Below are 27,680 nucleotides of genomic sequence, written 5' to 3' on the forward strand. Positions count from 1 at the left end.
GCCGCCCCAATCGCGAGCCGCCCCGCGAGCGCGCGCCGCGCGTCCCCCCCCCCGCCTTAAACCCCCCCCCCCCCCCCTCCCCCGCGCTCACCCCCTTCCCCCCGGAAGTGATGTCACGGCGCCCCCACGTGAGCCGATTGCAACACATGCGGCGCGGCGAGGGGGAGCGCGAGCAGCCGCGGGCCGACGTCAGCGCCGCCGCCAGCCGCGCGCCGCCGGGGGGGGGAGGGAGGAGCGGGCCTGAGGTGAGCGGGGGGGGGGGCGGCGAGAGGGGGGGCGGGGGGGGGCCGAGGGGGCCGGGCCGTAACCGCCGTGCGCGTGCCGCCGCCGCAGGCCGCCGCAGGAGGAGGAGGAGGAGGAGGAGGAGGAGGAGGAGGAGGAGGGAGAAGATGGCGGACGATCCCAGCGCTGCCGACCGCAACGTGGAGATCTGGAAGATCAAGAAGCTCATCAAGAGCCTGGAGGCGGCCCGCGGGTGCGTGAGGGGCGGCGGCGGTGGGGGGGGGGGGGGGTCTGGGGGGGCTCGGGGTGTGGGGCTCGGGGTTCGGGGCCCGCCCCGAGGAGGCTCCTCACGCTGCGGGCAGGGCCGCGCCGCCCTCCTCGCCCCTCTCGCCCCCATCCCGCCCCGGCCCCGCCGCTCCCGGGGGGCCCCGCGGAGGGAGGCCCCGCGGCTCTCGGCCGCTCTCGGTGCCGGTTTCCCCCCCCCCCCGCAGCCGGGGCCGGGTGCCGGAGCCGCCTCCCCCCGGCCAAAGATGGCGCGGGGCCGGTCGCTGGGCGCCCGGGGGGGCTCCGGGCGGGAGCGGGCAGCCCCTCGGGCCCGAGGGACGGCAAGGACTGGCGGGAGCGGGGCCGCAGAGGAAGCGAATGTCTCGGCGAAGTGCAAACCCAGGGCAGCTCCTCGGCCGCCCCCGCGGCTGTGGTTCCCACAGGCCCCTCCGGCCCGCTGCTAAGCCGGCCGGGTGTCTGCTTGGGCACCCCGCATCTGGGCAGCTCCTGTGAGCCAGAGCGGCGGCCTTGCCCTTCCCTTAGTGCCGGTGGTTATCCCCCTCGGGAGAGGGAGCGTGGGGAGGCGTTCTGTTGAAAACCAGCCTTAAGAAGAGGGAAAGGGGACGAGAACCCAAACCAGGTCTCCCTTAACGTAGGTATTTTTTTTAATCTGGCTTGGGATGTGGCTGTGCGAGGGTTGGGGTGTAGGAGAAGGGAATGTGGAGCCGGCGTTGCCCTTGCCTGCAGCAGAGTGGACTTTGGCTGCCTGAGCTGACCGCGCAGCTGTGCCTTCACGCGGTGCTAACGGCACGCAGTGCCCTGGTAGGAAGGTCCCGGCAAGCACGGAGCCCAGGAGCCACTTCTGCCGTGGTGCTGGGAGCGCTCGGACAGCTACAGGTGTCTGTTGCAGCTTGTGGGAACAGCTAACAGTGCTGAGAGGGGCTGGGATGTAGCGGGGAAACGTTTGGCTAGTGTTTTGGCTCTTCCCAATTCAGAACAGGGTAGCACGAGCATGTCTGCGGGGAGCGGTGGCTGTCTGCCCATCGTTTCTGACAGGTGAATGTTGCGGAGGTCGAGGCTGAAGCTGAGAGCTCCTGGAAGGAGTGAGGCAGAAGGGCTGGCGGGGACCGGGCGCACCCCTGGGCTTTGGGCAGCCCCCCGGGACCGCAGCCCTGATGTCCCCCCTCCTCCCTTGTGTGTGCCCCGCCACAGCTCAGACTCACTCTGGAGATGCTCCAAGTGCAGTGAGATGGGGGGGGGGGGGGGGGGGTTAGGGGAGCCCTCTGGGTCCCAATATCTCCTCGGTGCTGTGACACTGCTCCTGCTTCGCTTACCGTGTGTGCTGGCTGCTAACCCCCCCCCCCGGCGACGGCTGCTGACGCCAGCAGTCCCCGCTCTAAGCAGGGTTACGCTGGCTCTCTGTAAATGCCTGCTGTGCTTCCAGGAGGCCCAGCCGAAGTTACCCCGGTCCGTTTGGGCCCGGCGAGGGGAAGAGGCGCTGTGGCTCTCAGCAGCGCTGGGCTCCCTGGCACGAGAGGTGCGAGCCAGTGAAACAGGCTTTTCCTGCCGCCGGGAGAGTCGCTTCCTCTTCCTGCCGAGTAGGAAGACCTGTTCTGGGGTGGGTTAGGGGGCAAAGCCCGTAAATAGGGTGGTGTGGAGGGCCGGGGCTCCTTGGTGTCTCCACCTTCCCTTACTCATGTGCTCCTAATAGTGACCCAGCAGCAGTGCCCCAGTTTCAGGCGCTGGTTGTTCCTGCCGTGGATCAAAGGGAAATGGAGGAGGCTGGAGCTCGGCGCTGAATTCGTCTGGCACTTGGGGTGCTTTTGCTGTTATCCTGGCGCTTCAGGAAAACCTCAGTAAAATCTGTGGGGTATTATCAAAGTGTGAAGGGAGCACAAGAGCAAGGGAATGCTTTTATCGTGTCTGAGACAGCTGAGGCAAGTGGCAGTATTGGCCAGAAGTCTAGGGGAGAAGATCGGAGCTGCAGCTTCACCACAAGCTGATCAGCTGGAGGCCCACGAGGCTGAGGCTGCCGCTCGCATTGTGAGGTAACATCCTAGCCACAGCGCCTGGTGTTACTTGTCAAGCTCTGCTTAGGAGAGCTGCTGTTCTTAGTGATAGCTGGGCTGCAAGAACCTGGCAAAACAATTAAAAAAAAAAAAAAACAACAACAGAAAACCCCTTAACCTCCAAACTCTGCTGTCTGTCTCGTTCCTAAAGCAGAGGTAGCTCCCGTCTCCTACCAGTTCTTCCCAAGCTGAGCTGCACTCTCTGGTGCCCTGAAGTTAATGGGTTGGTCTTTCTGCTGCGGCGATAAGGGAAGGAGAGCAGCTGGCATCTGCAGAACATGTGAGGGAGAGCAAATGGGGCCCGAGTCCTGGCTAGAAAGGTTAATTGCTTCCAGCACGGAAGTGGAGCAGGGGAAAAGGCTGGTGATGAGCAGGCTGTGCCCTTGTGAGAAGCCTGGCCCCGTCGTTCATCCCCCGTGGCTCCAACTGCCCGGATTCTCATCAGGCATCTCAGCCGCTCCCTTGCAGAAGGGCTCTGGTTTCTGAGCGCTGTGCGGGTGGTTCCTGTGAAGGCCTGTGCCCCTGGGTGGCTGCGGCTGCGTCGCTGCGTTGGGATGTTGCAGCAGCTCGAGCAGAAGTGGCGTTAGCCGCTCTTTTTCCCCTTATCCTCTGTCTCGGGGCCTTTCTGTTAGTGCTTCGTGCAGTTTCCAGTGTCGCTATGAAATTGACAGTCCCTCTTTGTTCCTTTGCAGCTCCGAATAGTTAGCAGGACTGCGGGCAGCCTGCCTGCTAATCGAAGCTGTAAATGCTTGGCAAAATCAAGTATCAGCAACAGCTGGCGGCCTCCTTGCAGGCTTAGGCCTGAGGTGGCACCCCGAACGGTGTTTGGAGAACTCAGAGCCGTGGTGATGAGGGCGCTCTGCTCCAAAACGGTTCAGAAACCCCTCTGCTGGGCACACAGCGAGGTTCTGACCCTGAGTAAGAGCGCAGCGGGTGCCGATGCAGGGTGGGAGCCCGGTTATGATGGCAAAACCTTCAGGAACCCGCTGCCTTCGAGACACCTGCCTTGGACTTAAGGGCAGGGCTGGACTGCTCAGAGCAGCAGCCTCGATTCTTCGGTATTGTTCTGCTGAAACAGGGAGAGGAAGCAAACCAGACAGGTGTCTCTGGAGGCAAAGCCAAATAGAGTGGGTGGGAATTGAGGATCAAAACCTCTCCCCAAACCAGGTATTTTGGAAGGTGAGGGGACAGGACACACGCAGGCTTTTGAGCAAATTCAAAAACTGGGCCTGAATGGGTGACTTGTAGATATAACAGGAAGAAATGCATTAAGGCAGGAGAATGGAGAAATAGGAAGAGAAGGGGAAATCTTGGTGTCTCCGGAGCCATGGCAAAGTGAGGTAAGGCTGCTTCTCGCTAGGGTTTGGATTTTGTTGAGCTGAAACTTCCGTCTGCTACATGGGAAAAACCAAATGTGAGGCAAGAAGCTACCAGTAGAGACAGGTGTGAAAATGTATGGGAATTCCTGCAGAATGAAACAGACGCTAGGTCTGTGTGGGTGGCACGAGCCTGACCTGCGGCTTGCCCAAGAACGATTTGCCCAGCGCGTGCTGCGCAAGGCTGCAGGTACAGCGGGGTTTGCCGCATCCTCCCGGAGCCTTGCTGGCCCTGCTGGAAGGGCCCAGCTCTGGAACTGGCCTCGAGCTGCTGCTGCTTCCCCACCCCGGGGTGGGAGCCTGCTCGGACTAAGGGTGGTGGTGGGGCCGTTCTGGGCGTCCTGCGGCGACGCCGCTTTGGTGACCGGGCAGGTCGGCGGGATTGAGACCTGCTGGGACGTCCTGGTGGCTGGAGAGCGAGGTGAGCCCTGGCCAGTTCTGCTGGCGGCGTGGTGAGCCTCTCCAGAGGTCCCCGGGACAGTAATGCCGGAGCTGTGAACGCTGCGCCAGCTGCTGGGGGGCGGCTGTGACTGCGTGCGTTGCTTACAGAGTGACTGGGGTCACTTAGACGTCCTCCACGGCCTTGTGGTGCTCCTGGCTTCTTTTGGACAAGCACTGGGAAACTTTGGGGCTGCCGGAGTTGTGCTGCTCCGCGCTGGTGAGCTGCGCTTCTCTCCTGAAGCACGCAGTGCGAACGCCCAGCTGCTCCGCGTGGCGTCCGCAGCACTTGACCGCGGACGTCCCGTACCTGCTACCGCAGAACAAGCTGGCTGCGTGGCACCCAAGTCGCGGCTGTGTCTGGGGCAGCTGTCGAATCAACTCCAGGGTGAGCGGCTCTGCTGCGCCGGCCGTGGTGCCCTGCTGGGGCTGAGCTTGTCCCTCGGTGGTGCCGTGCCTCGGGAGGAGGCTTCGGCCTGCCCTTACGTCTCCGGGACAATTTTCTGGCCGTGCTGCTTGAGCCGTGTGGCTCGGAGCCGTGCCCCCAGGGAGGCAGCAGGCCTCCCCTGCCGTCTCGGAGGGATCCGCTTGTTGTTGTGGCTCGGGGCTCTGGGAGCAGTGGAACAGCTGGTACAGAGGCTATTTCTGCGGAGCTGCAGCTCTTTCCCCTTAGGGCGTGGAGCACGATGGAGGCCTTGAACCTGGGTGAGCTGGTGGAGCTGTGAGGGGCAGTGCTGCGGCACGCTGCTGCGTGGCTTTCCAACCTGCGCTGCCTTCAGCAGGCTGCAGCGCTGCTGCGTCCTGCTAGGGCCTGCCGTCCGATGGCCTCGAGGATCTCCGCGCAGCAGGCCCCTGCCTCGTGCGGGTGTCCCCAGCGGGCTAAAAGGCTGCTGGCATCTGGGCTGGGCCAGTCCTGAGGTGAAAAGGGATTTCTGTCTGGTGTGGAAAGGACTGGAACAAGTGTCGCCGGTGTGGCTGTGGGGTTTGTCTTAACTGGCGGTGAGCTTTCTGCTGCGGCTTTACGATCCGTCGTTAAAACGCGGGGTGTTTAGGGAAGAGGCTATGATACGAGCTGATACCTGGGCCGAAGTGCTTCCGTGCAGTGGTGCTCTCGCTGCTCGGCTGTCCTCAGCGCGAGGTTCTAAAGAAGGGCACGTTTCTGTTACAGGGGACAGCTAGGATATTAACATGCCTTTTGCTCTTGGTAGGGTGAGAAGGAAAGGGAGGGGGTGTTTGCGGAGAGGCCAGTGTAGGAGTAGCCCTAGTGTAGGACAGGCAGTAGCTCTTCCCATGCTGCTGCCGGTCCCCGCAGTGCTGGGGCTGGGAGCTGCGTGCACGGGGCTGGTCGGACTCAGAACGAAGGTGGGCCCGTGGGGAGGACGTTTGGGTGGTGTGGAGCTGAGCAGGTCGAGGGCGGGTGGTGGAGGAAGCTCTGCGGGCAGCGGGGGGGACGTGGTGCGGGGAGGGCTGCTGGCAGCCTCTGCTCGCCTGTGCCGAATTGTTCACGTCTGGCCTTCCTCAGCTGCTGCTCCCCCTGCTCCTTCGGAATTACGGCGACGATCAAGAAGTGCTGTGTGAGTACGTGCTAGCAGGTGGCAGAGAATGGCCTGACCGGGAGAGCTGCTACGTGTCAGACAAGCTCTGGTCGGTGTTTTGTAGCCTTTGGTGGCTCGGGGGCCTGGTGCCCTCCCTTACAACGGCGTGAATCAGTGCTGAGCGGCGTGATTCATGCGCGGAGCGTTGCTCACGTAGAGCTAATGAATGAGACCCTGCCTGCTGAAGACAAATGATGTGGTAGGAAATGGGAATGAGCACCTCCAAAGAGGACAGGACAGACTTTTTTTGGCTTTGTGGCAACTAGATTCCCCCCGCCCTGCTGTTGGCTCCCTGTTCCCATGTAGCTGTGAGGCATTAACATCTTAACGAGCAAATCTGGATTTGTTGCTTCAGCCCCTCGGTGCACAGCCCGTACCCAGCTGGCCCAGTAGCGTAACGCAACAAGTCTTTAAAACTTGGAGCATTAATAATCGGAGGGGGAGGAGGGAGAGCAGGGGAGCTGTGGCAGAGCCAAGGCTGCCAGTGAGTCGCGGACGTCAGCGGCGCGGCGGTGTCTGCTCGCTGCCCGGGAACTGGCAGCCGGGCTGCCTGCGTCGGGCCGGGCGCCGCCAGTAGGGCCCGTTCAGAACGTGCCTACGCCGTTGGGTTTTCGGCACGCGTTGCCAGTTGATCCAAGGACTTCCGAGCGCCGTTGATCCACCTTCCTTGTGGGGCACACGGTCCCCGCTCCAGCAGCGCGGGATGAAGTCGGGGGCTCCTCCTGACCCGCAGAGCTGGGCTCTGGGCTGGTGCAGGAGCTGCTCCGGCTGAGGAGGGGAGGAAGACCGGGAGGAGCCCGGGCGCTGCTTACGCTGAGCTGCGTGGAGCTGCACGAGCTGGACCCACGGGAGAGGGCTCGGTTACCTGCTGCCCGCGTCGCCTCGGGACAAGCGACACCTGGCCACGTTCCTGCTGCCTGCAGAAGGGGAGCTCCGTGACCCCGGTCTTCCTTCGCCTCCCTTCTGTCCCCGGGGAGCGGCGCCTGCCGAGCTCGGGAGGCGGACGCTGGCGGCGGGCCAGGAGCCGCAGGGGGAGCACCGCCACCCCGCCGGGCAGCCCTGCCTCCGCGCCTCTGCGGGAGCGGCCGAGTGCTGCCTCCCCGCGGGGAGCTCTCCCCGGCTGCCGGAGCGGGGGCCGCGCTGCGGGAAGCAGGCTCACCTCCCTGGGCTGGCGCTGGGTTGCACGGCTGGCGCGGCTTCTGGGGGCTTCTCCTCGTTTCTGCTTCGGGAAGGCCGGTGGGTTAGGGTGAGGGCACAGAACGTCTTCTCAGGACGCTCGTACCGGCCGTGCCGAAGCTGTTTGCGCTGTGTGCGCCACCCTCCTGCAATGCTGTGTCCCCCGGCAGACGGGACGGAAGGTTCCTGCCTGGGGCTCCGGGGCAGCTGCAGCACGAGAGCTTGGCGCTGAGCGGGCCGTGGCGGCGATGCACGGCGTGGGGCCGCAGTCAGCTCAGCGATGCCCCTTTGTCCAGGGAGAGGTGGCGTTCAGAGACACGAGAATTAACCGTCTGGGCTGCTCCCGGGGCTCAAGGGGGGTCTCTTTCCCCAGTTAATGCTTGTGCTGTACGGTACTCCGGAAGAACGAACGACTCGGTCTCCTGGCCCCACGATCCTTCCCTCGTGACCACGCTTTCCCCGTGTCCTGTACTACTTCTGTGCTTCTGAGGTGGCACCAGGTCCAGGGACATCCTCCTCGCCACGCTTTTCTTTGGGATCTCATCTCCGCCAGTTCTTCGTATCCCTCTTTGGATGACGTGGAAGCAGGGAGGGGCACCTTGGACTTTAAGCAGATTATCCTGAAGTGCGGTGCATGCTGTGGTGAAACGCGGAGTGGCTCTGAGGTGGGAGTTGAGGTTTTTGCTGAAATGGTGCAGTAAAAAATGCTGCTAACGGCATGGCTTTCAGCTCTTCTTTAAACTTAAAGGGGCCCATGGGAGGTCCCAATACCTGCTAAGTGGTGTTGTGGGCTCGGTCTAGATACCTGTGCAGCGCCTGTCCCCTCTGCGCTGTGCTTTGAGACCACGAAACGGGCAGGGTGGGTTTTCGTCTGTGTCTGATGGAGACACCACAAAGCCGTCGCTTCTCGAGCAGCAGCTAGACGGAGATCTGTTGGCTGTGCTTGTCAAAGCACTCGCCCCACGCTGTGAAACGCAGGCAGTGCAGGCTTCGGGTGAGCTTCCCGATGACATTGCCTCCGGAGCGCTGCCGGGATGTCGTGCCGCTGGGATTCTCCGCTCTTTGCTCGTGGGCTGACAGGATTTCTAGGAGAAGCGTTAGTGCGTCTGCCTCTGCAGCCGTCTGTCTAGACCGGGCATCTCAAGTGAGCTGGTGCCACTTCCTATTTGGAGAGGACTTTGTCTTATTAAAAGACATGCAGTCTTTAAAGGGCACGTCTGTGACCCGTTTATGTACTTCCAGCCACAGTTGATGAGCTGTACGAGCATACGCACGGGACTTCCTTGTGGCAAGGCCAGGCTGTTACACGCGAGGCTTTTATGAACAGGGAGTGTCTGGGGCCTGTGGCGTGTAGGAGAACCCAAACCAGCGCGTTCGGACTTGCCCATACCAAAGGCCATTTGCTTTTTTTTAGTATTTCATTCGACGTCTGTGTTCAGATACAGGATCAGACAGAAGAAATAAAACCAAACCCTAGCAGTCAGCTCTTCCCTTCCATCGCTGCTTGTGTGGGGCTGCGTTCTCGACGCAGCCCTTGCTGAAGCCCCGTGCTGGGCTGGGCTGGGCGGCTGGCTGTCCAGAAGTGGGGCTCTTCTGAGGTATGTGCCCGGCTGTGGTAAGCTCTGCCTGGGATTACGGGGATATTCCTGGCAGCCGTCTCACAGCTGGCCAAGGGCATGCGGCGAGGGGTCTGCTCAGGCCCTCACGTAGCTTTGGGAGCCTGCCCCGTGTAAGTAGGGGTGATGCGCACCCGGTAACCTGCAGCCCTCTGGGAGGAGGCCGGGATTGTTGCCTTCCCAAGGTAACGTCGCTTGAAGCAGCGTGGCAGCGGTTACAGAAAGCTTCCCAGCTGTAGCACGTGGGTAAGAGCAGATTACCTGAAAGCTGCCTCACGCTCCTGCCAGTCGTGTGTAGGCCTCGTGCTCCCTTGTTCCTGGGAAAGGAAGGTGCTCGGGGAGCTAGTGCCCCGTTAAATATTCCTGTAAAATATTCCCATTTTGAGTCAGAGAACGAGTGACCTGCCTTGCCTCTGCACCTCCGCGTCACCGCGGGTGCTATTAGTGTGAGATGCTTCGCTGTGGCACAAGTGTGGCGCTGCTGCTGCCTGCCAAGCCCCCCGGCAGGGCAGGGCAGGCCGGTAGCTGCTATTTATACAGCACGCCTCTTAGGTCAGGGCTGCGCCTCCCCAGCGCGTACCCCGTGTCCCGGGGGGCAGGCTGTGACTGCTCCTCGCTGCCTGGGGTCGCCCTCCTCTGCCAGGTCGGTGCCTGCCGCCCTTGGAGCTCCGGGTGGCCTTTCAGGCGGCCCTTCTACTGTGGTAACGCTGTGTGGGATGGGGGCAACTCTTGGAAACGCGCTAAGCCAGCTTGCAGTGTTAGTGAAGGTGCACGGACCCGCTCAGCTGTTTCTCGCCTGGTGGAAGCGCAGAAACCGGATCCCTGCAGCTGAAGGTGGCCGCCCGGGGCAGGAGGCTCGGCCGCAGCGAAAGCCATCCGGGGGGTGTCTTCGGCGGCCTTGTGGGTGCCCAGGCGCCTGCTTGCAGGAACACTGGCAAACTTCTTCCTTCGCTTTCTGAGGACTAGGTTAGAAGTGATTCAGCACCTCACACCGCCCCTCACTGCGATAATCCGTTAACGTTTGCTTTTAGGCCTCTCGTGACTGGGAACGCCGCTTGTTTTGTCGTACAGTTGTCTGAAATCCAAACTGTACTAGCGCTGAGGTTTCAGTACCAGAACAGGCTGTCCTCTCCACAAACCTCACTTGGAAAGAACTTGATGTCTCCAGAGAACAAAGCGTGCTTGCTTTTGCCTCCCTCCTACCCCCAAACAGCTCTGGTGGGTTTTAGGAGCGAAGTTGGAGGTCCCCCTGGGATCCCAGGCTTAGGAGCGAAGGCAGAGCTTCGATCTCCAGCACAGATCATCAGAGAAGATACCTGGTGTTGGTAGCTTCCAGGCCACGCTAAATCTGAGCTAATTGCCAATTACTGGCGGGGCTGGCGCGGTGTGATTAGTAACCATAGCACCCACCAGTGAATGAAGTGCTTCTACCTTCCCAGGGGCTGGCACTCCGAGCACCCCCTCCCTGTGTCTCTGCAGCCTGTGGCAGGTGCCCTTAGTGCTTCATTGTTCTGCCCTCCAGTCCCGCGAGCCGTGGCACATTTTGTGCTGTCCTGCAGACGAGGATGCCAGGTTGTTACAAAGCAAGCACCTCGATGCACATATTTACGTTATGGAGGCAGCTATTTGGCTGCTGCGCTGGCGCTCCTGAGCCCAGAATAGGGACAGCAACTGTCTCTAGCTGCTTAAAACTTCCTGGCTTAGTTCAGCCTGAAAGCATTAGCTTCCAGCTGATCTAGTGCAATTTGTCTTGGGTGCACTGAAACCTGGGGGAGCCTCTTGGCAGTGCTGAAAATGCTGTGCCTCTGAAAAGCCTCGGCACTCCTGAACCTGGGATCCTGCTGCGCCGACCATAACCAGGAGTGCTTCAGGCCCCCCTGCCTGCAGGAGCACCGGGGGTGACGGGAGGAACCAAGCTCGTTGCACGTTCGATCCTGAGCTGCCAGTGTGAGCGCTTCCCTTAATCGAGGCGGGTAAGTGATTGCTCCCTGTAACCATTCTGCGATGAAGCTCTGCCTGGCGGTGTGCTGGCTGCGGGATTTGGGGCTGGCAGCAGCCCTCCAGGTGGCAAACGTCCCACGTGCTTCGTGCGGGGCTGAGCCGCTTGCTTTTAGGGCTGCACCTTGCCAAGGCCCCTTTCTGGAGGCTGCAGCCAGCACCGTGATCTCCTGTACGGCGTTCCCGGAGGAAATGCGCTCTGAAACGCTCAGCTCGTCCAGCAGCGGTGCAGGAGGATGAGGCACGGGACTGTGCAGAAGTCCTTCTGTTCTTGTTGGGGCATTGTGCGAAGCCTGGTAGGAAACCTACTCGCTGTATTGCTGTGCAGAGTACTTTTTTTTTTTTTCCCCAAGCATTTTTGAGCTGCAGTTTTCTTAGCAATTCCTTGCTGTGTTTTGTCTCGCTGCTGTGATTACAGCAGACGGAGCCGCAGGTTTTCAGACCTGACCATCCTGCAGTAAGGTCACGCTCGGGTACAAGCTCGCTTTGGAAGGGGAAAGCCGCTTGTTTGGGGTAGGTTGGTGTGGTCCCTGCTGCGTGAGGCAGGTCTGCGGCCGCCTGTGTGCAGCTCCACTTCAGCTGGCGTCTTCCTGGTCTCAGCCTCCCTGGCCGTGCTCTCGCTTGGTGCGCGGATCCCCACCGTGCCTTTGTGTGAGGCAGAGGGAGCAGGGCAGGGAGCAGCGGGTGCTCTTCCCTGCAATTAGCTGGCTGCCCAACGAGCTGCTCGCCTGGGGGGGATTAGCAGCGGTGCGCGGGCTGGGGCTGCCCCCGGGGGTGTCCCCACGTGGGGCTGGGCAGGATCCGGGTGCTGCGGGGTGCTGGGAGGTGCTGCTCTCGTGGCGAGCTGCGCGCCGGCTGTGTTGTTGGGCGCTGCAGCTTAGTGCCTGAAATAGCTTTGGCTGAGTAAATAGTGAGGAAGGCACGGCAAACCGGAGAAATGCACTTGGAGTTGGTAACGGAAGGTGCTTTCGGACGTAAATCGGGGCTGGAGTTTGCGGAAGGATTTAAGCAAGCAGAGTGCTGTGCTGTGCTGAGCATGTTTGAGGCTCAGATGATGCATTCGCTCTCGTTTATAAGGTTCCTTTGCACTTGTTTGCAGCGATAAATCGAGAGGGTCTGTGAAGATCCCGGTGTGACTTGGGGCGGCGCAGCAGTCTGGCTGACGTCCGTGACTGCCGTCTGATAAGATGCTGTGTGTGACATCAACTAACAGCGCCGTTCCTAGTGCTGTGCCTCAGCAGCTCCGCTCGCGCCCCTGTCGCTGCGGGGTTTCTGGGGCAGCGGGACGTAACACGAGGCCGGGGGCTAGGATTTGGGGGGCGGCTTGCACTTAAAAGCAAAAGGCACCTTGATGAGTGCTTTGTTGCTGGGGAGTGGATCTTGGGAGGGCACGGCTGCTGCTCCTCCCTGCTGTATCCCCAGAGTACTCCTGTCCCTCGCTGTCTGCTCTCTCCCAGTTTGGTAACTTCAGCGGAGGAAACGCTGCAGGAAACCTGTTGCTATCAGGAGAGCCACGGAGTGCCCGAGGGGCACGAGGGTCCCATCTCCCGCCTGCCGCGTCGCTAGGATTATCCCTTAGCTCGTGCAGGTAGGCAGGAGCTCTGCGGAGCTTTCTGATCTCTGGAAGCTGGAGAACCTCTCCTTTCAGAGGAAGAAACGAGCTGTGTGAGCTTGCCTCGAGAGTGCTGCTTTCAGAAAAGTCGGGAAGAGTCGCTTTCATTCTGATCGGCCTCTTGCTCAAAGGAGCCTGCTGGGACCGGGAGGCCATTACGCGTCCCCTAAGGCCTGTGCCATTCACCGAGGTAGCTCGCTGCTTTAATTGAGTGGTACGCGGAGTATTCTTGGCTGGTGTGACCTGCAAGTCTGCGATAGCTGTCAGCATGGCTCAGAGCTCCTTCGGGGAATAACGCGTGCAAGTGTCTCTTTACGACTGTCTTGATTAGCGTGTATGGGGATCTTGGATATTAAAACCAATTAGTTGTCTGGAAGGTCAGGGACATATTTGACCCAGCATCTGTTTCAACTTGGCCTGAATTGAAGATCTTTGGAAGAGGGCTGTGTAACTTCTGTAAAGAGGCTAATGGAGTGATGCTTTTTAAAGCGCTTCCCTGCTGCCTCTGTAGCCCAAACGCTTCGGGAGGATGCTGGCGCGTGGCAGCCTGGCACGGCAGCAGGCAGGTGCTGCCTTACAGCAGCTTGTCCTGCCGAAAGGTTTGTGTGAGAGCAGAAATCTTTTTCTTTCGTGGCTGACGAGCGCGTTGTCGGTGATCTGACTCAGAATCCTGAGTACAGCTTTTGCCCTTGAGAGGGCTGGAGGGCGTGATGAGGCATCCGATTTTTATGCCATGACTGAATGTGCGGTGTGAGGTCTGGGCTACACTGAGATGATGCAGCAGCACTTCAGGCATCTGGGATACTTCAGCAGCAAATGGGAGTTACCTGCTGGAAGGCAGACGGAACTTCCCTCGCTTCCATTTTGGCTTTGGATGCAGTTGACCCACAAGGCTCTTTCGGGGGTTAAGACCTCTGCAGGATCCCTCCCAAAGCCATAGGAAGAACTAATATCAAACTTCTTTCATTTAGCTTAAGCCAGCTCTGTGATTTGTGGGGTCTTATCTCCTGCCTCTGTGCCTGGGCTTGGTGCTTCTGAACTAGCAGTCACGTACTTCAGCGCTTTATTTAAAGCAGCTGCCGGAGTCAGGGAGCCTCCCTTGCAGCAAGGCTAGCACGAAAGCAGGAAAGTAGAAGATTGCTACAAAATGACCCTTCCAGTTCAGTTTTTGGTATTAATCTGAGGAGAGCAATGTGTTAAAACAACACTTGGACTGGCTAGTAGTGCTCCAGCTGTCTGAGAACAAATGCAACGGGCTTTAAAATGTCCTTAAAGTATGTGGCTGCATTGTTTTAAATAACCTCAACCGGGGGCTGCTTACATGCCTTTTAGCTGGCAGCCCCTAGCCTGTAACTATGTTCTTTGCTCCCCGAGTAGAATCCCAAGTTAAACAAGCAGCATTTGGAGGGCTTGCTTGGTAGTGACCTGCAAATCCTCTGAAGAGACTCTTTATTTTATATTTTTTCTCCCATTGTTGCCCAGCAGCAGGGGAATTACACCGACAGCAGTGGGTCAAAGCATCCCTGGAGGTGGGGTGGAATGGGGGGCAGGAGGGAGGAGACTGGTCTGGAATGTGGTATGAATGCTCAGCGTTGCTTTGACTGGTGGCTGCTCACAACCCCTCTTCTTCCCTTCTCAGCAATGGTACCAGCATGATATCGTTGATCATTCCCCCCAAAGACCAGATCTCGCGAGTGGCAAAAATGTTAGCGGATGAGTTTGGCACTGCCTCCAACATTAAGTCTCGAGTGAATCGCCTTTCAGTACTGGGAGCCATCACGTCTGTACAACAAAGACTCAAACTCTATAACAAAGGTAACTTCCAGCTTGTGTGGATGCTGGCAGATTTCCCTTGCTTGGAAGCACTCTGAAGCTCCTGTATTGTGCACTGTTCTGCTAATCCAATCTGTTGGCCTGTGCTGCCGTTTTGCTCTGGTGTTCCAGGTGTGTTGCCTGTGGGTGGTTACTGTAGGGGTGGCCCCTGGGACTACAGTAGTAGGATGGTCCTGGTTTCGGTAAGTGGGATAACTTGGTCCTTAGCAGTGCTGACTCTTTGAAACTTGTCCAGCCTTAAGAGCTGGTCTGCTGTAGTTCCCTTGCATTGAACTGGTGGGATTTCATCCAGCAGAAACGTGGGCATGCAGCTATGGAGCCTCCATAGCTCTGGGAGGAAGTTGACCCAGCCCATCTAAAATAAGTACTGGAAAAGGGTTTGTCACTCTTATCTTTACGCTGACAAGTGGCCTTCACTGAGGTGGTCAGTGTATAAATTGCTGTATTGAGAACTAGGAAAGCTTCACGGGGATGTTCAGCTGTTCTCAGGGCTCTAGGAGTTTGGAAGCTCATGGGTTGAACGTACAAGTACACGTTTCTGGAGTGCTGCTCCGAGTCCTTCCTTCAGTGCTATCCAAGGTCACTTTTCTTGCACTGCCCTGAGCTGTTCAGTATATGTGCACTAAATTAGTTTGTTTTCCACTGTAGAGATCTGGGAGAAAATGAAGTGGGGGAAATTAAGGTACAAGACTTGAACTTCAAATTCAATTCTGTCTCAAGTCTCCTGGCTAGATGGTTATGGCTTGTGGTATTTCACAGTGATCTCAAATTGCATTGTATCCTTTATAGTACCTCCAAATGGTCTGGTTGTTTACTGTGGAACAATTGTGACAGAAGAAGGAAAAGAGAAGAAGGTCAACATCGACTTTGAACCTTTCAAACCAATCAATACATCGTTGTATTTGTGTGACAACAAATTCCACACAGAGGTAAGAAGTCTCCTGTTGTCTACGGGTCTTGCAGTAATTGAAATGAAAGCGCTTTGCTAGACTCATTGAAACAATCCTTGGTGTGCCTGAGTCCACAGACTCCATAACAGCAGGCTCTAATTTAGCCTGAATGGCTGGCTTGTGACTGGCTACTATTCAAAAATGTGTGATATTTGGTGAAAGGAATTGACGTATTGTACAGCTCCTGCTAGAGCTGACTTTATGGCCCAGCAAGCAACTGTTCAGTTTGTTACCCATGGACATGAGCTTTTCCCTGTAATTGGAGGCAATGTTTTTTTCTTCTTAATGCTAAAGGCCCATAGATCTTACTCCAAGCCAGGCCTTAAAGTAAAGCCAAGATAATATTAGTGCTGCCAGTCTTGGTATCGGATGTGTTACCTGAGACCCTTGATGGAGAACTGGCATGTACTTAATCTATCTGGGGTGAGATGGGATTATATTCATCCGGTGTCTGCTTGCCTTACTGAAGTGGCTGGTTTGAGGCATATTATGTTGCTGTGGATCGCAGTGGCCTTAACTTCATGAAGTCAGTTTGTCTGTACGTCTGCTTTGGCTCTGCACTGGCAGAAGTCTCAGTGTCTCTAGGAGACTGGTTGCATTTCATGTCCATGACATTCACCGCAGTGTGTGGAGGGAGGCGTAATGGCTTGTCATCAAACCCAGTTGACACGGGCTTGACAGGGCCTTCGGTGATGCAGTCTGCTTGGTTGGTTGGGTTTTTGGAGGTCTGATCCGTGGCTGAGTTTCAAAGGGCAGGAGCACAGGCAGGAGAGGGTTGTTTGTCGCACAGGTGTGAGGTACATCCCTGTGCTTCCCCTCTGCCCACCGAGGGTGAAATCCCAACGCGTCTCTGACCTAGCAGAAGTAACAAAACTAGGTACAGCTCGTGAAAGTTCTGCTGAGCCCATGTGTCCGTAAGTCGTTGAAACCAGGAGGTGAGCGGGGGAATTCAGGAGAGAGTCAGAGGTGGAAAGTCAAGGGAGCCATTTGTCCCTGCAGTTGTTGGCGGTGGGTGGGTGGAGGTAGGCTGCCTTCTGCCCTATCAGCAAAGGGATTAATTCAGTCTTGGCTGCAGCTCCTGCTTCAGGGCATTGATTCAATACAAAAAAGTAGCTGCTGCCCAGTGGGCTGTTCCCGGGAGGCAGCTGTAAATACTCTGCTGGTGTGCAGCCTTGCTCTGCAAGGCAGTACCAGTAACTTGAGAGGAACTCATGGTAACTGACACTGCTGATGACGTGATTACTGCCAGCACCTTTCTGCAGGGGCTGTTTGCTCTCCTGCGCCTTTTGGAATGCGTGCTCATTTTATGTGGTATTGTCTGCACTGCAGAATCAAATCTACCTGTAAAAGCATTGAGTGATGTTAATGCTGGAGTTCTGGTGTGGTTGACGAGCTTTGCTTTTAACCTAGGGGTTCCCAACGCCCAGCTGGAACTTGAGAGATGGGCGTCTGGCTGAGTACCCAACAGATGCCTTGTGGAAGTGAGAACCTGTCAAGGAGCAGAAAAAGGACATGGTCTTCAGTGTTAGGCTGAGGTGGAGAAAGGAAGCTCAGTCCAGGCTGAAGGAAGAGAAATAAAAGCACCAGTCCCTTCTTTGTGCTTGATAGGTCAAAGGGTGGAATTGCTGACAGAGCTAATGAAGGGGAAATTGGGGGATTGCTGACCATTGGATACTTTATGAAGAGTAAGAGGGAATCGAGAACATCAGAGCTGCAGTCATTTGCTGCCTGGCAAGAGTATTTGATAAGATTTCCTCTAGATATTTTATTGCCTGTGTGAAACTGAAGTAACTTCCCAAGAGGGATGTGAACCCTGATGTATTTCTGAAGAGTAGGATTTACAATGACTTATTTTGATACCTTGGCTGGAGCATTCATTCCAGTCACACGATTTGCTTGGCTCTGTCCCAGTTAAATAGATTGCAATGTAATATGCCACTTCCTCCTTTCATTCATCCCACTGCTGAGGAATTAATACAGAATATTTACTTTGGCCAGAAGATTCCATTAAACCTTAGTGTCTCTGTTTCTTTTAAGCTTGAAACCCATAGACGTAGTTGTGTGGATTTTGGATAAAGATGACTGTTTTTTATTCTTGCCATTCAGTCCAATAATCAAGCTGGCATGCGTGCAGGCAGTTAAGAGTCCAGTGGAGTAAATCATCACCATCATTCTTTCAGTATTAAACTAGTGACTTGAAACCATCTGGAACTTGATAAGTTCTCTGTCCTGCTAATGTGTTTTTGCTAGCCTGGATATAACATCAGGAAAAGGAATCCCGCTATGCTGTTTTTTGGGCACGTAGAAGTGAGCAGTGTGTGTGTGCTGAATGTGCCTGCCAGCTTGTGCTGCCTTTAAGAGGGAACAGTAGCTGACAGGTTCCTTCCAAAAAGGAGTGTCAAGCTCAAGTACCCACAGATGTCCCACACCACCAGAACTAGGGTTGAGCAGGAAATTGGACAAAAGGAACTTAGAAGCCTTGATACCAGGCAGTCTTTCAATTGTCAGTCAAATGGATTACAGGATGAATTTTGCTCCCTTGTTTAAAGAGAAGAAACTTGCTGGATAACTTCTTTTTCCCAACAAATGTTGTGGCTGTCTTCTCTGTGTAGTTATTCATGTGACAGTTATTGCTGCTGTTACTTAATTCTGCTTTGTAAGGCAGAATCTTGGAAACATCTACTGTAGGCATTTCATCGTCCTGCCTTCGGGAATTCCTGGGGTCTGTGACTCTAGCAGGAGGGTACTTGTGCTAGTTGGTGAGTTGGAAGGCGGGCTGTATTGGTGCTCTGTGTAAAGCTGACTGACAAATAGCCCAAGCAGTTAACTATGTGGGTTCAGCTTTCCTGGCTGGAATGCCAGGAGAATTCCTCTTCCAGTTTTGCTAGCTGGAGAGGTGGTGCAGCCTTGTGGAGGTGTGATCCCTTTCACCTAACACTTTCAGAGCCGCACTTTAGGATTTTGCTGTTACACCTGCACGTGATGTGTGATGAGCTGGTAATGCTGTGAAAAGAGTTACCAAACATCGGTTTCCTTTCAGGTCCTGGCAGCACAGTTTGTAGCTATCAGAGGTAGTCCTGACAAAGCACAAATAGAGGTGGGGCAGAGAATGGAGTGAGAGCAGCCCTGAGGAGAAGGACCTGGGGGTGCTGGTGGAGGAGAAGCTCAACAGGAGCTGGCAACGTGCTCGTGCAGCCCGGAATGCAGTTGGCTTTTGGGGCTGCACCAAAAGCAGCGTGGCCAGCAGGGCAAGGAAGCCCTGCCTTCAGCTCTGGGGCTCCCAGCACAGGAAGGACACTGACATATTAGAACGGGTCCAGAGGAGGCCATGAAGGTGATCAGAGGCTGGAGCACCTCTCCTGTGAGAGGCTGAGAGAGGTGGGGCTGTTCAGCCTGGAGAAGAGAAGGCTCTGGGGTGACCTTAACAACTTCCAATACCTTAAGGAGGCCTACAGAAAACATGGGGAGGGACTCTTTGTTAGGGAGTGTAGTGATAGGACGAGGAGTAATGGTTCAAAACTAAAAAAAAAAAAAAAAAAAAAAAGGTAGATTTAGTTTAAATGCTAGGAAGAAATTCTTTAATATAAGCATGGTGAGGCACTGGCACAGGCTGCCCAGAGAAGCTGTGGATGCCCCATCCCTGGAGGTGCTCAAGGCCACAGGTTGGATGGGGCTTTGGGCATCCTGGGCTAGTGGGAGGTGCCCAGGTCCCCACGGCAAGGAGGTTGGAATTGGATGATCTTTAAGGTTCCTTTCAACCCAAACTGTTGCACGGTTCTGTGACTCCTCAATCTGCAGTTCTTAGTCTAGTTTATTTGTAAAAATCACCATGAAACTGAACTTTATTGAGGTATAATGTGCCTGGTAGTCTTCTGAACCAGGGTCCTGGACAAACCGGTGCTTACTGCTGACAACTCTTGTTTTCTGTTCCAGGCTCTTACAGCGCTGCTCTCTGATGACAGCAAGTTTGGCTTTATTGTAATAGATGGTAGCGGTGCCCTCTTTGGAACTCTTCAAGGAAACACAAGAGAAGTCTTGCACAAATTCACTGTGGATCTTCCAAAGAAGCATGGTAACGCACTAGCGTATCTCTGAGCTGTTTGCAGCCAAATACTGTGGGGTGGGGTGTGAGGGCAGAAGCAGGGAACTTAGCCTGTATGCGTGTAGCTGGACGCCACTCTGTGCTCCCTTAAAGTCTGACAGCAAAGCCTCTAGTCTGAGCCTTCTATCAAAATTAACAAATGACGGTAACATGCGGTTGATCTTATGATCTTAAAGCGGTGTTTATTTCTTGGTGCATCTGGCCCTTTACTTGGCTTTGAGGCGGTCTTCACTAAAGATTACTAGCAGAAGTAGTAATAACACCTGCATCTCAGGGTGTTGCATCCAAACAACAGGGAAAAACAAAACCTGTTCCTTGCAAGAAGTAAAGAAGTGTAATGGAGCAAGCAGAACTCTACAGTGCACCACGATATAGTGAGCCACTAATGAATTGAGTGAATTGTCTGTCAGCTACCTCCTGGCTTACCATCCTTCTCTGTAGAGTAGGCTGGGACAAAATGAAATAAACATCTTCAGTAAGTTCCTGTAGCAGAGAGCACTGGGAAGCATTGCATCAGCAAGAAAGGTATACGAGGCAGTGTAATAAAGGAAATAGCTTTTAATGCAGGTACAGGGTATAAAGTGTGCAGATATTCAAAATTTCTATAGAGTTGCAAGTCCGAATAAAAAAAAATCGTGCTTTGGGATATGTGGAGAAAAATCTTTGTGTGAACAAACATTCCTTTCACTTGCTGTTCGAGCTGAATACCCCTAGCTCAGCTGGAAGCAAACTAATTCTGAAGGCTGCATCTGCCCTTCAGTTCACTTATTCAGGGCCCAGTGGGGACCATGTACTAACAACCTTCCCAAAATTAAACTACTTCCAAATTACTACCTCACCTTTCTTGTTTTGTAAAGGTAGAGGAGGTCAGTCTGCCTTGCGTTTCGCTCGTTTGAGAATGGAAAAACGACACAACTATGTAAGGAAGGTAGCAGAGACGGCTGTGCAGCTGTTCATTTCTGGTGACAAGGTGAACGTGGCTGGTCTCGTTTTAGCTGGATCAGCAGACTTCAAAACTGAATTAAGTCAATCTGACATGTTTGACCAGGTGAGTGGCCTTTTCTGAGCAAAGCTCAAATGTTTAAGCTGTCAGTAGTAGCACAGTGATACTAGCTGCATCTCTGGAGACGTGTAACCTTGGTGTCTTAAGTGATTTGACTAAAATGAAAAATCTTTTGTATCCTAAAGATGTCTTCCTTTCCTAATGCATTCCTAAAGACACCCTACAGATGCCTTTATTTCCTAATAAAGGAGGTAAGATCTCCTTTTCTTAGTAACAGTGCTAAAAGAAATCTGTTCTCCCTGGTTTGGAACTGATGTTCATGTTCTTTGTGTTCCCAAATCTAAAGTAGAAGCCTTATGGGAATTAAGCTCGACTAAACCTAATCTCTATGGCCCTGCTGCCTGAAAACTGTGCTTCAGTATTAAGTATTCAGAGGTCCCTCTGACTCAACAACCTCTGCTTACAAGTGAACAAAATAGACTAATGCCCTGACTCTTGCCAGGTACTTATTCTTGAGGCATTATGAAGTAGTTTTGTTATAATAGAGCTGTCACAGACTTTTTTTGTCTTTCTTGTTTAGCGGTTGCAATCCAAAGTGCTCAAACTAGTTGACATTTCCTACGGAGGAGAAAATGGATTCAATCAAGCAATTGAATTGTCAACTGAGGTCCTCTCCAATGTGAAATTCATTCAAGAGAAGAAACTAATAGGTATCTGACTACATGTTTAGCCTTCTCCTGAGCCAAGTATGCTTCACTGAATAATCTGGTCTTGATTTAGACCTTCTGGTAATGCCTGCGTGTGCTAGCTCAGCCCTGCAGTGCTGTCTGTGTTGGGCAGAGCACAGTTCTCCAGACCACCTTCTGAAATACTGCAGGACTGAATGACACTTTAAGAAGTGTTTGCTCTGTTGCTTTTTTTCCCCACTGGGCTCCTCTGATCTTCTGTTTATCCTTTAATCAGAGGTACCCTTAGTTTCAGGCCTTCTGGTGACATTAGGGTGGAAGGGGAGAAAATCTCAGATTTTTTTGCATCTCAGCATGATAAGAATTAAGGTTTATTTTGTTTTTAAGATGGAAGTCGAAACGATCCCTTGTTGACCATCAGCAGACACTGCTTTTGACCTGAAAGTACAGGAGGGCAATAGTAACAATAGCTACCTTATGCTGGAGGGAACAAAGTTAGGTAGTGTCTGCTGGTGGGTTAGTCCAATGGGGTGTTTCATAACTAAGCGAAGCCTTTAAATGGAGCGAACTTCCTGACAGGGCAGGGCTTGGTAGAGCTGACTTACTGGTGATGAATCTTCTGAAGTACATGCTTTGACATGCTATCGGACACCTTGCCTTCCTTCGGCAGTACCACGTACTTCTTTTCTGGTCTCTTCTTGCATTCACATCTGGCATGTTAAAAATTCGTGTGGCATGATCTTTGTGCCTGACAATCTGTTTCGTTGTATCCTGGCTACAGGACGATACTTCGATGAAATCAGTCAGGACACGGGGAAGTACTGTTTCGGCGTTGAAGATACACTAAAAGCTTTGGAAATGGGAGCAGTAGAGATACTGATAGTCTATGAAAACCTGGATATAATGAGATACGTTCTGCACTGCCAAGGCACGGAGGGTAGGTAGCGCTTCTGTGGGACCGAAAGATCTGTGAGGGGTTTAACACTAAAACCACCTTACTTGGATAGGCTGTGCTGGAGGAACTCCTCAAGGTGGTCTTTAAAGAGTTGGTCAAGGGGATGTTGTGTAGGCAGGTTACTGGCTTGCAGCTTCCCAGCTGCTCTGGGGAAAAAGTCTGAAACTAGCAAGCTTCCGCCATGGAGAAGAAGAATTGCAGTGGTGGGGTGATAATGTCACAACACTGGCATCGAGTCTGCCTTTTGCTTGTGTCCGTATAAAGGTGATACCAGTGCGCTGTAAAGGAGAAACTGACTTGAGCCCTATGGCCTGAAACAAAATTCATATGAGCTGTGTATAATCAGTAAGCCTATGGCAGGACCTCTGCTTTTTTTTCATTTGTGGTATGGTGGTTTTGTCTTTGTGGCACTATACACTACTGGTGTGCCCTGTTGAGTTTTCCACAGAGCATCCACTAGGACGGAAGGCAGTGTCAACGACCAAGCCTTCTGTGTTGTAATGGCTCCGTCTTCAGTCTCCTGCTATTTTTAACCTGCTTCCGATAGCTTCATCCAACCTAATATTTTTTTTCCTCTTCCTTCTCAGAGGAGAAGATCCTGTATTTGACACCCGAGCAGGAGAAGGATAAGTCCCACTTCACAGACAAAGAGGTATTTTAGCTTTGGGGGCGGTACATTTATTCTCAGTGCACTAGTGCAGTACTGTGAATGTCTGAGCTTAGTTTGTCACAAGCACATGAGCACGATGACCTTTCTGGTACCCAGAGGAGACTTCGAGAGGGTAGTCTGTGGCTGCTCCTGTTCTCCTTCAGTCTAACACCTGGATTCTGGCATTGTTTTTCTCCAATCTTTCGTGCTGCCAATTCAGAGGTTGTGGAAATGAGCTGAGGTGACAGGCAGGACAGCGTATTTGACCACCTTTTATCCATCCACCAGAAGAGTTAAGTCTGTCCCTTGCAAAAGGGGTGGTCATCTCTGACTTGCTTTAGGTCTGCCGGGGCAGCCGTTCCCAGCTGCTTTTCGCCGTTCCCAGCTGCTTTTCCTCCTTTTGGGGTAATTGCCAACTCCTTCTGTGCACAGAAGGTTTACAATGTTATCTGCAGTGATGTAGCGTTTCTATGCCAATAATCACTTGACCTTCTACTTACAAAACTCTGCTTTTTGCCTCTGGATTTGCAAAGATCAGTATTTCCCAGAGTAAACAGTGCCTGGTTAGAAGAATACCTACGGACTGTTTGTGGGGTAAAAAGTAAATCAGCAAAACAGTGAAAATATAAGAGTGCAGCTTGAGGTGACAGTTGAATGGAAGAATAAATTAGGCGTTTTCTCTCTGACTTCCACACTGGCTTCTGTAGTATGGAGGCCAAAACAAGGTTTATCAAAACTTAATTTCTTAGCATCAGGAGTCCTGTGGTTGTGCCAGCATGTTTGCCAGTTGTGTCAGCGGTGTCTACCACCTGCACCCTGGCAAGTGTGTTGGACTGCTGGAGCCGGTAGAGCATTAATGCAGGTGTCTGAGGACAGAGAAGATAGTGTTGATGTTTAAGCCAAAGACAGCTTGTAGTAGGAGTGTTCTCTGTAGTTAACGTGCAATGAGCTTAACATTGTGGCTTTTTTTTCCCCCCTCAAACATCTACAAAGACTGGCCAAGAACACGAACTGATAGAAAGTATGCCCCTTCTGGAGTGGTTTGCAAACAACTACAAGAAATTTGGAGCAACATTGGAAATTGTTACAGATAAATCACAGGAAGGATCTCAATTTGTGAAAGGATTTGGAGGAATCGGAGGTAAACTGCAGAAGAAAAGTGTTGTGGTTTGTCTTTTTTGTGATGGTTGATTTGATAAACCGGTGCCAACACAAAGCAGATGAGTCCTATTCCTACTAGTAATTATACTAGTGTAAGAAACTATCCTGTTCAGCAGGGGTCTTCAGGTGAATTCATTCCACATTCAGCAAGATGATGCTGCATGTTAGGCAACTGTTACTTTCAAACTGTGTTTCTCAGGTCCTTTTGTCCTTCATAGTGCACCGAGGGTGAACTGTCCGTATTTCCAGCTGCTGAATTTCAGAAGGTGTGAACTGCTTCACTCTGTATCTGCAGATGTTGTTTTGTGGAAGACCATGCCCTGCTATGTAGAAATGGTGTATGACAAACACCAGCTGGATTTTTGAAGCAGTTGGATATGTTACTTGTCTCTCGGAACTTCTCTATATTTTGCTCTCCAGTCTTAAGCTTCTTTTCAAAACAGAGTATTATTGGCCCAGCTTTGTGGAGAGGCAGAGGTTCTGTAATCATTCGGTCCCTCTGTTAAACTCGACAACCAGTTTAGCCTTTAATTTGGCAGAGGTGCAGGTAGTTAATGGGCTTCAGCCTGACAAAGTCAGTAGCAGGGTAGAGCAAAAACACTTGCCAGAGACTGTGCCCTCCCCAGACTAGCAGTTCTAGCACAATGCATTACTTATTCACTGAGGTGCTAAATGCTGCCACTTGCTGTGTGTAGGTTGGTGGATGTAGAGACAAATGTAAAGAGGAATTTCCAGGGGACAAAGAATGCTACTCGGGAAGAAACAAGTCTGAATAGTCAGGCTACGTATGGAGCAACATGTCTGTGAGCTTTCAGGGTTTATAATTTCAGAGGTCCTTCTCGTCCTGCTAGATCCAGGCTCTTTGCATGGTGGCTTGTTGTTTGCTACCATGCTCCCGTCCCTGCACTTTGAATAGAATTTACCTAAGTAAACCTTTCCAGGGATAAAGGCATCCCGGAGACCTGGCTTGGTGTGTGGGGTAGGAAGAGTCCAGGAAGACAGCCAGCGAGTATAGCTTACTGTAAAAGTTGCTTCAATACCAACTGCCTGCTGAATTTAACTGATAGGCTTCAGTCTGAGCAGTTGTATTAGAACAAATTGCCTGTTACTGGCATTTCTTGGAGATACCATCCTAGAATAGGCTCATCTTTGCCAGAAGAAAGCTGGTCTAGGCTGGGCGGGTAGGAATTTCTTCCTTCAGACAGTAAATTATATCAGGCTGAGACATGGATGTGGCATGTTCACTATAGCTGTGTGTTTGCTGCCAGCCATCAGCTGGAGCCTGTCTTGGAGCACAAATGCAGAGTTAGCTTCTGAAAACTCAGCTGAGAAACTCTCTGTGCAGACAGGGCTCAATAAGCTGCTTAATGCCTCTCTAGCTCTTTGCATTTTGAAGAAGCTGAAGTGTGTTGTTTTTACCAGGTATCTTGCGGTACCGAGTGGACTTCCAGGGAATGGAATACCAAGGAGGAGACGATGAATTTTTTGACCTTGATGACTACTAGGTAGTCGACCTGGGTCCGGCAAAACGTGCCTCGCCCCTCCAGCATCCAACCCAAGGAGCAAACTCATGGTGGAAAACACAACAGATCCCTGCCTTAGAATTGGAACATTTCCAGAACTTGATCCACAAACATTGGATTTAAAAAAGCAAAACCCTACACTTTGATTTGTCATAGTGTCAGTACAGCAGCAAACTACTAAGTTCCTATATGCCACTTCGGACTAATTTAAAAAGAATCCCAGTTTTTACTTTTACTCAATGGTGAAATTGGTTGCTCTTGTATTTTATGGAAATGATTTTTTTAACCTTCATGATACATTAACTGCTGTAAACCTCTTCCTTCAAAAATTAATAGAAGTAAGATCCTACTGGTTTGTTTCTTTTTACTTTGATTGGAGAAATCAATTGCTGCATTTTGCAGCAATGTGACCCATTTACATGGCACTCTCAGCTTAGACTGCAGAAGAAGAAATGTAACGAAATTGGAGCCATTCATTCTCTTCAAAAGAATGAGAAAGCACTTACCTAGAGTGCTAGCTTATAAGGTGTGGCTTGCAAATTCAGATGGTTTGGGGAGGCTTACCAGCCAAATGTGCTTTAATCTATTTGCAGAAGCACTGCTCGTACAAACTAGGAAATGCACTTCATTGATTGTGATGAAAATGCTGCTGTCTTGGGCTTAATTGGATTTGAGCAGTGCAGCCTTCAGGTTTTTTTTCAGTGTTGACAAAAATAAACATACAATTTAAGTGAAGTAAGGTACATTTTGTTTTGTTCCTCAGTCTTTTTTTTTTTTTTTTTTGCTTTAGGACTGCGTAAGGTTTCCTTGATTATGTGAATTTGATTGAACCCACAGTTCTTTAATGGAAAGCGGGTATTTTTTACAGGAATAATTAGTAAGTGGAGCCCTTGACTGAAACCTTAGTACTGGTGCATTTGGTGCCCTTGATACTAGTATGTTGAATGTTAGCACAACCCACTGGGATGTCCATCTCCCAGCACTAAGGAAGTCTGTTGTAGTGGCTCACAATTGTCCTGTAAATCTGATGCCTGAACTCTAAGGCACCCTTAATGGGTTAAAACTTCTGGTTGCATCAAGACTCAGTTTTTTGTCATGCCCGCTATATAGAATGCGTTTCAACCTACTAGAAATGGCTAAGGGTTTTTCAGATGGTCTTGCAGGCGGAGGATGAATTTAGCACTGGCATGAGGTAATGCACAAGTCTTGCTTCTTTTTCAGGGTTATTGGGTTCTCCGATGGGCGCTTTGACATCTTAGTGCCCGGGAGTCCTGGTCTTCGCTGGCTCATCACTCCGGGTGCATCAGTCAAAAGCAGCCACTGTTGCTAGTTGCATACCTGTCCATTTTTTTTCCAATAATCCTGTTTCACTTGAATGGAGGTGGAGCTTGTCTTAACCTTCTGCCACGCTGTTCTTTGAGGTCCAAAATTACTGTCATTGTGAGCAATACAATTTGTAACCCTGGTTTATAACCTGGCAGATGGCTTTGCTGTTGTTTTCACATCAAAGCTGGAATCTCTCACGGAAGGTGTGACTGGGTCTGCCGCAGATGTGCACAAACCCAGGTTTGAGCATGTTTGCGGTCTTCAAAGCGGTATGTTCTGGATTTTGCCATTGTAAATGGGTCTAATGTGACATGACAAGACCAGAAAAATTGGATGTAAATTTACATTTTTGAATATACTGCTTGTTGTTTCACATGATACATTAGGGTATGCAGCTCCTTTTTGTAGTTTTTATTTTTACTATTTAAGTTTGGAAATGATGCCAAATTTTTGTATTTCTTTAATCAATGTGTTCTCTTCAGTGATATATATTGCATTATATATTGATGTGTATATCAATATATACTGATATGTATTACACTTACACATACAAACACGTTAAATGGGGGTGAAAAATCCTAGCCTTTGCATACTATATAGCCTCTGCAGAGAGATCCCAAGCAGTGATATCTTGGTGTTGTGATGTACAGAAATGGAGAAGAGTATTAAACCATATTTAAGAATATAGTACGGACTCCTGATTTGTTTTCTTTAGTCCAAGAAATGCCTATTTACTCATTTCAATGCCAGCAAGGATTCAGGTCGGTACTTGGGTTTAAGGTGGCTGTTTCATAGCTGAGTGTGAGTACGTCTTGTTTCTTCATCGTGCTGAGCAGAAATCCATCCAGGGGCGGAGGAGGGGGGAGACAAACAGATCGGGTTGTGCAGTGTTACCAAAGGTGGTCTTTTGAACAAATGAGCTGGAAAATACCTTGCAGATACAGAAAATTGCCCTTAATGCTCCCATCCCAGGACAGTTGGGCATTATTTTTTTGAAAGGCCTTTTTGTAGGACCCTATCTCTTTGTGCGGAATAAATCCAGATCAGAGCTGTACTTGCTGCATGGGCCTGCCTGCTCTGGTTTTTCCTGATCCAAAATAGATGTACTGATGCCTTTTTCAGAGAA

General features: G+C 52.4%; 1 protein-coding gene across 3 annotated transcripts; it reads left to right on the plus strand.

The window, feature by feature from the left end:
• Positions 1 to 169: 169 nt before the first annotated feature.
• ETF1 (eukaryotic translation termination factor 1) lies at positions 170 to 27,241 on the plus strand. Of its 3 annotated transcripts, XM_035562863.2 has the most exons (11): positions 170 to 245; positions 334 to 475; positions 14,006 to 14,181; positions 14,989 to 15,128; positions 19,083 to 19,221; positions 20,109 to 20,299; positions 20,835 to 20,964; positions 21,722 to 21,877; positions 22,483 to 22,547; positions 23,538 to 23,685; positions 25,128 to 27,241. In XM_035562863.2, the coding sequence occupies exons 2-11, from the start codon at positions 390 to 392 to the stop codon at positions 25,208 to 25,210; spliced, it is 1,314 nt and encodes a 437-aa protein (XP_035418756.1). In that variant the 5' UTR covers positions 170 to 245; positions 334 to 389; the 3' UTR covers positions 25,211 to 27,241. The 3 variants fall into 3 exon arrangements, with proteins under 3 accessions (XP_035418756.1, XP_035418757.1, XP_035418758.1); XM_035562864.2 differs by lacking the exons at positions 170 to 245; positions 334 to 475 and adding an exon at positions 916 to 1,138; XM_035562865.2 differs by lacking the exons at positions 170 to 245; positions 334 to 475 and adding an exon at positions 7,175 to 7,805.
• The last annotated feature ends 439 nt before the right edge of the window (positions 27,242 to 27,680 follow it).

Source organism: Cygnus atratus, chromosome 14, assembly GCF_013377495.2.
Source record: "Cygnus atratus isolate AKBS03 ecotype Queensland, Australia chromosome 14, CAtr_DNAZoo_HiC_assembly, whole genome shotgun sequence".
NCBI classification, from domain to species: domain Eukaryota; kingdom Metazoa; phylum Chordata; class Aves; order Anseriformes; family Anatidae; genus Cygnus; species Cygnus atratus.

Excerpts from the sequence above, each read along its gene's own strand:
- ETF1 (XM_035562863.2), top strand. The coding sequence starts at position 390 with ATGGCGGACGATCCCAGCGCTGCCGACCGCAACGTGGAGATCTGGAAG. Across the intron at positions 476-14,005 it reads AGCCTGGAGGCGGCCCGCGG|CAATGGTACCAGCATGATAT; the intron begins GTGCGTGAGGGG and ends TTCCCTTCTCAG. Across the intron at positions 19,222-20,108 it reads GGATCTTCCAAAGAAGCATG|GTAGAGGAGGTCAGTCTGCC; the intron begins GTAACGCACTAG and ends TGTTTTGTAAAG.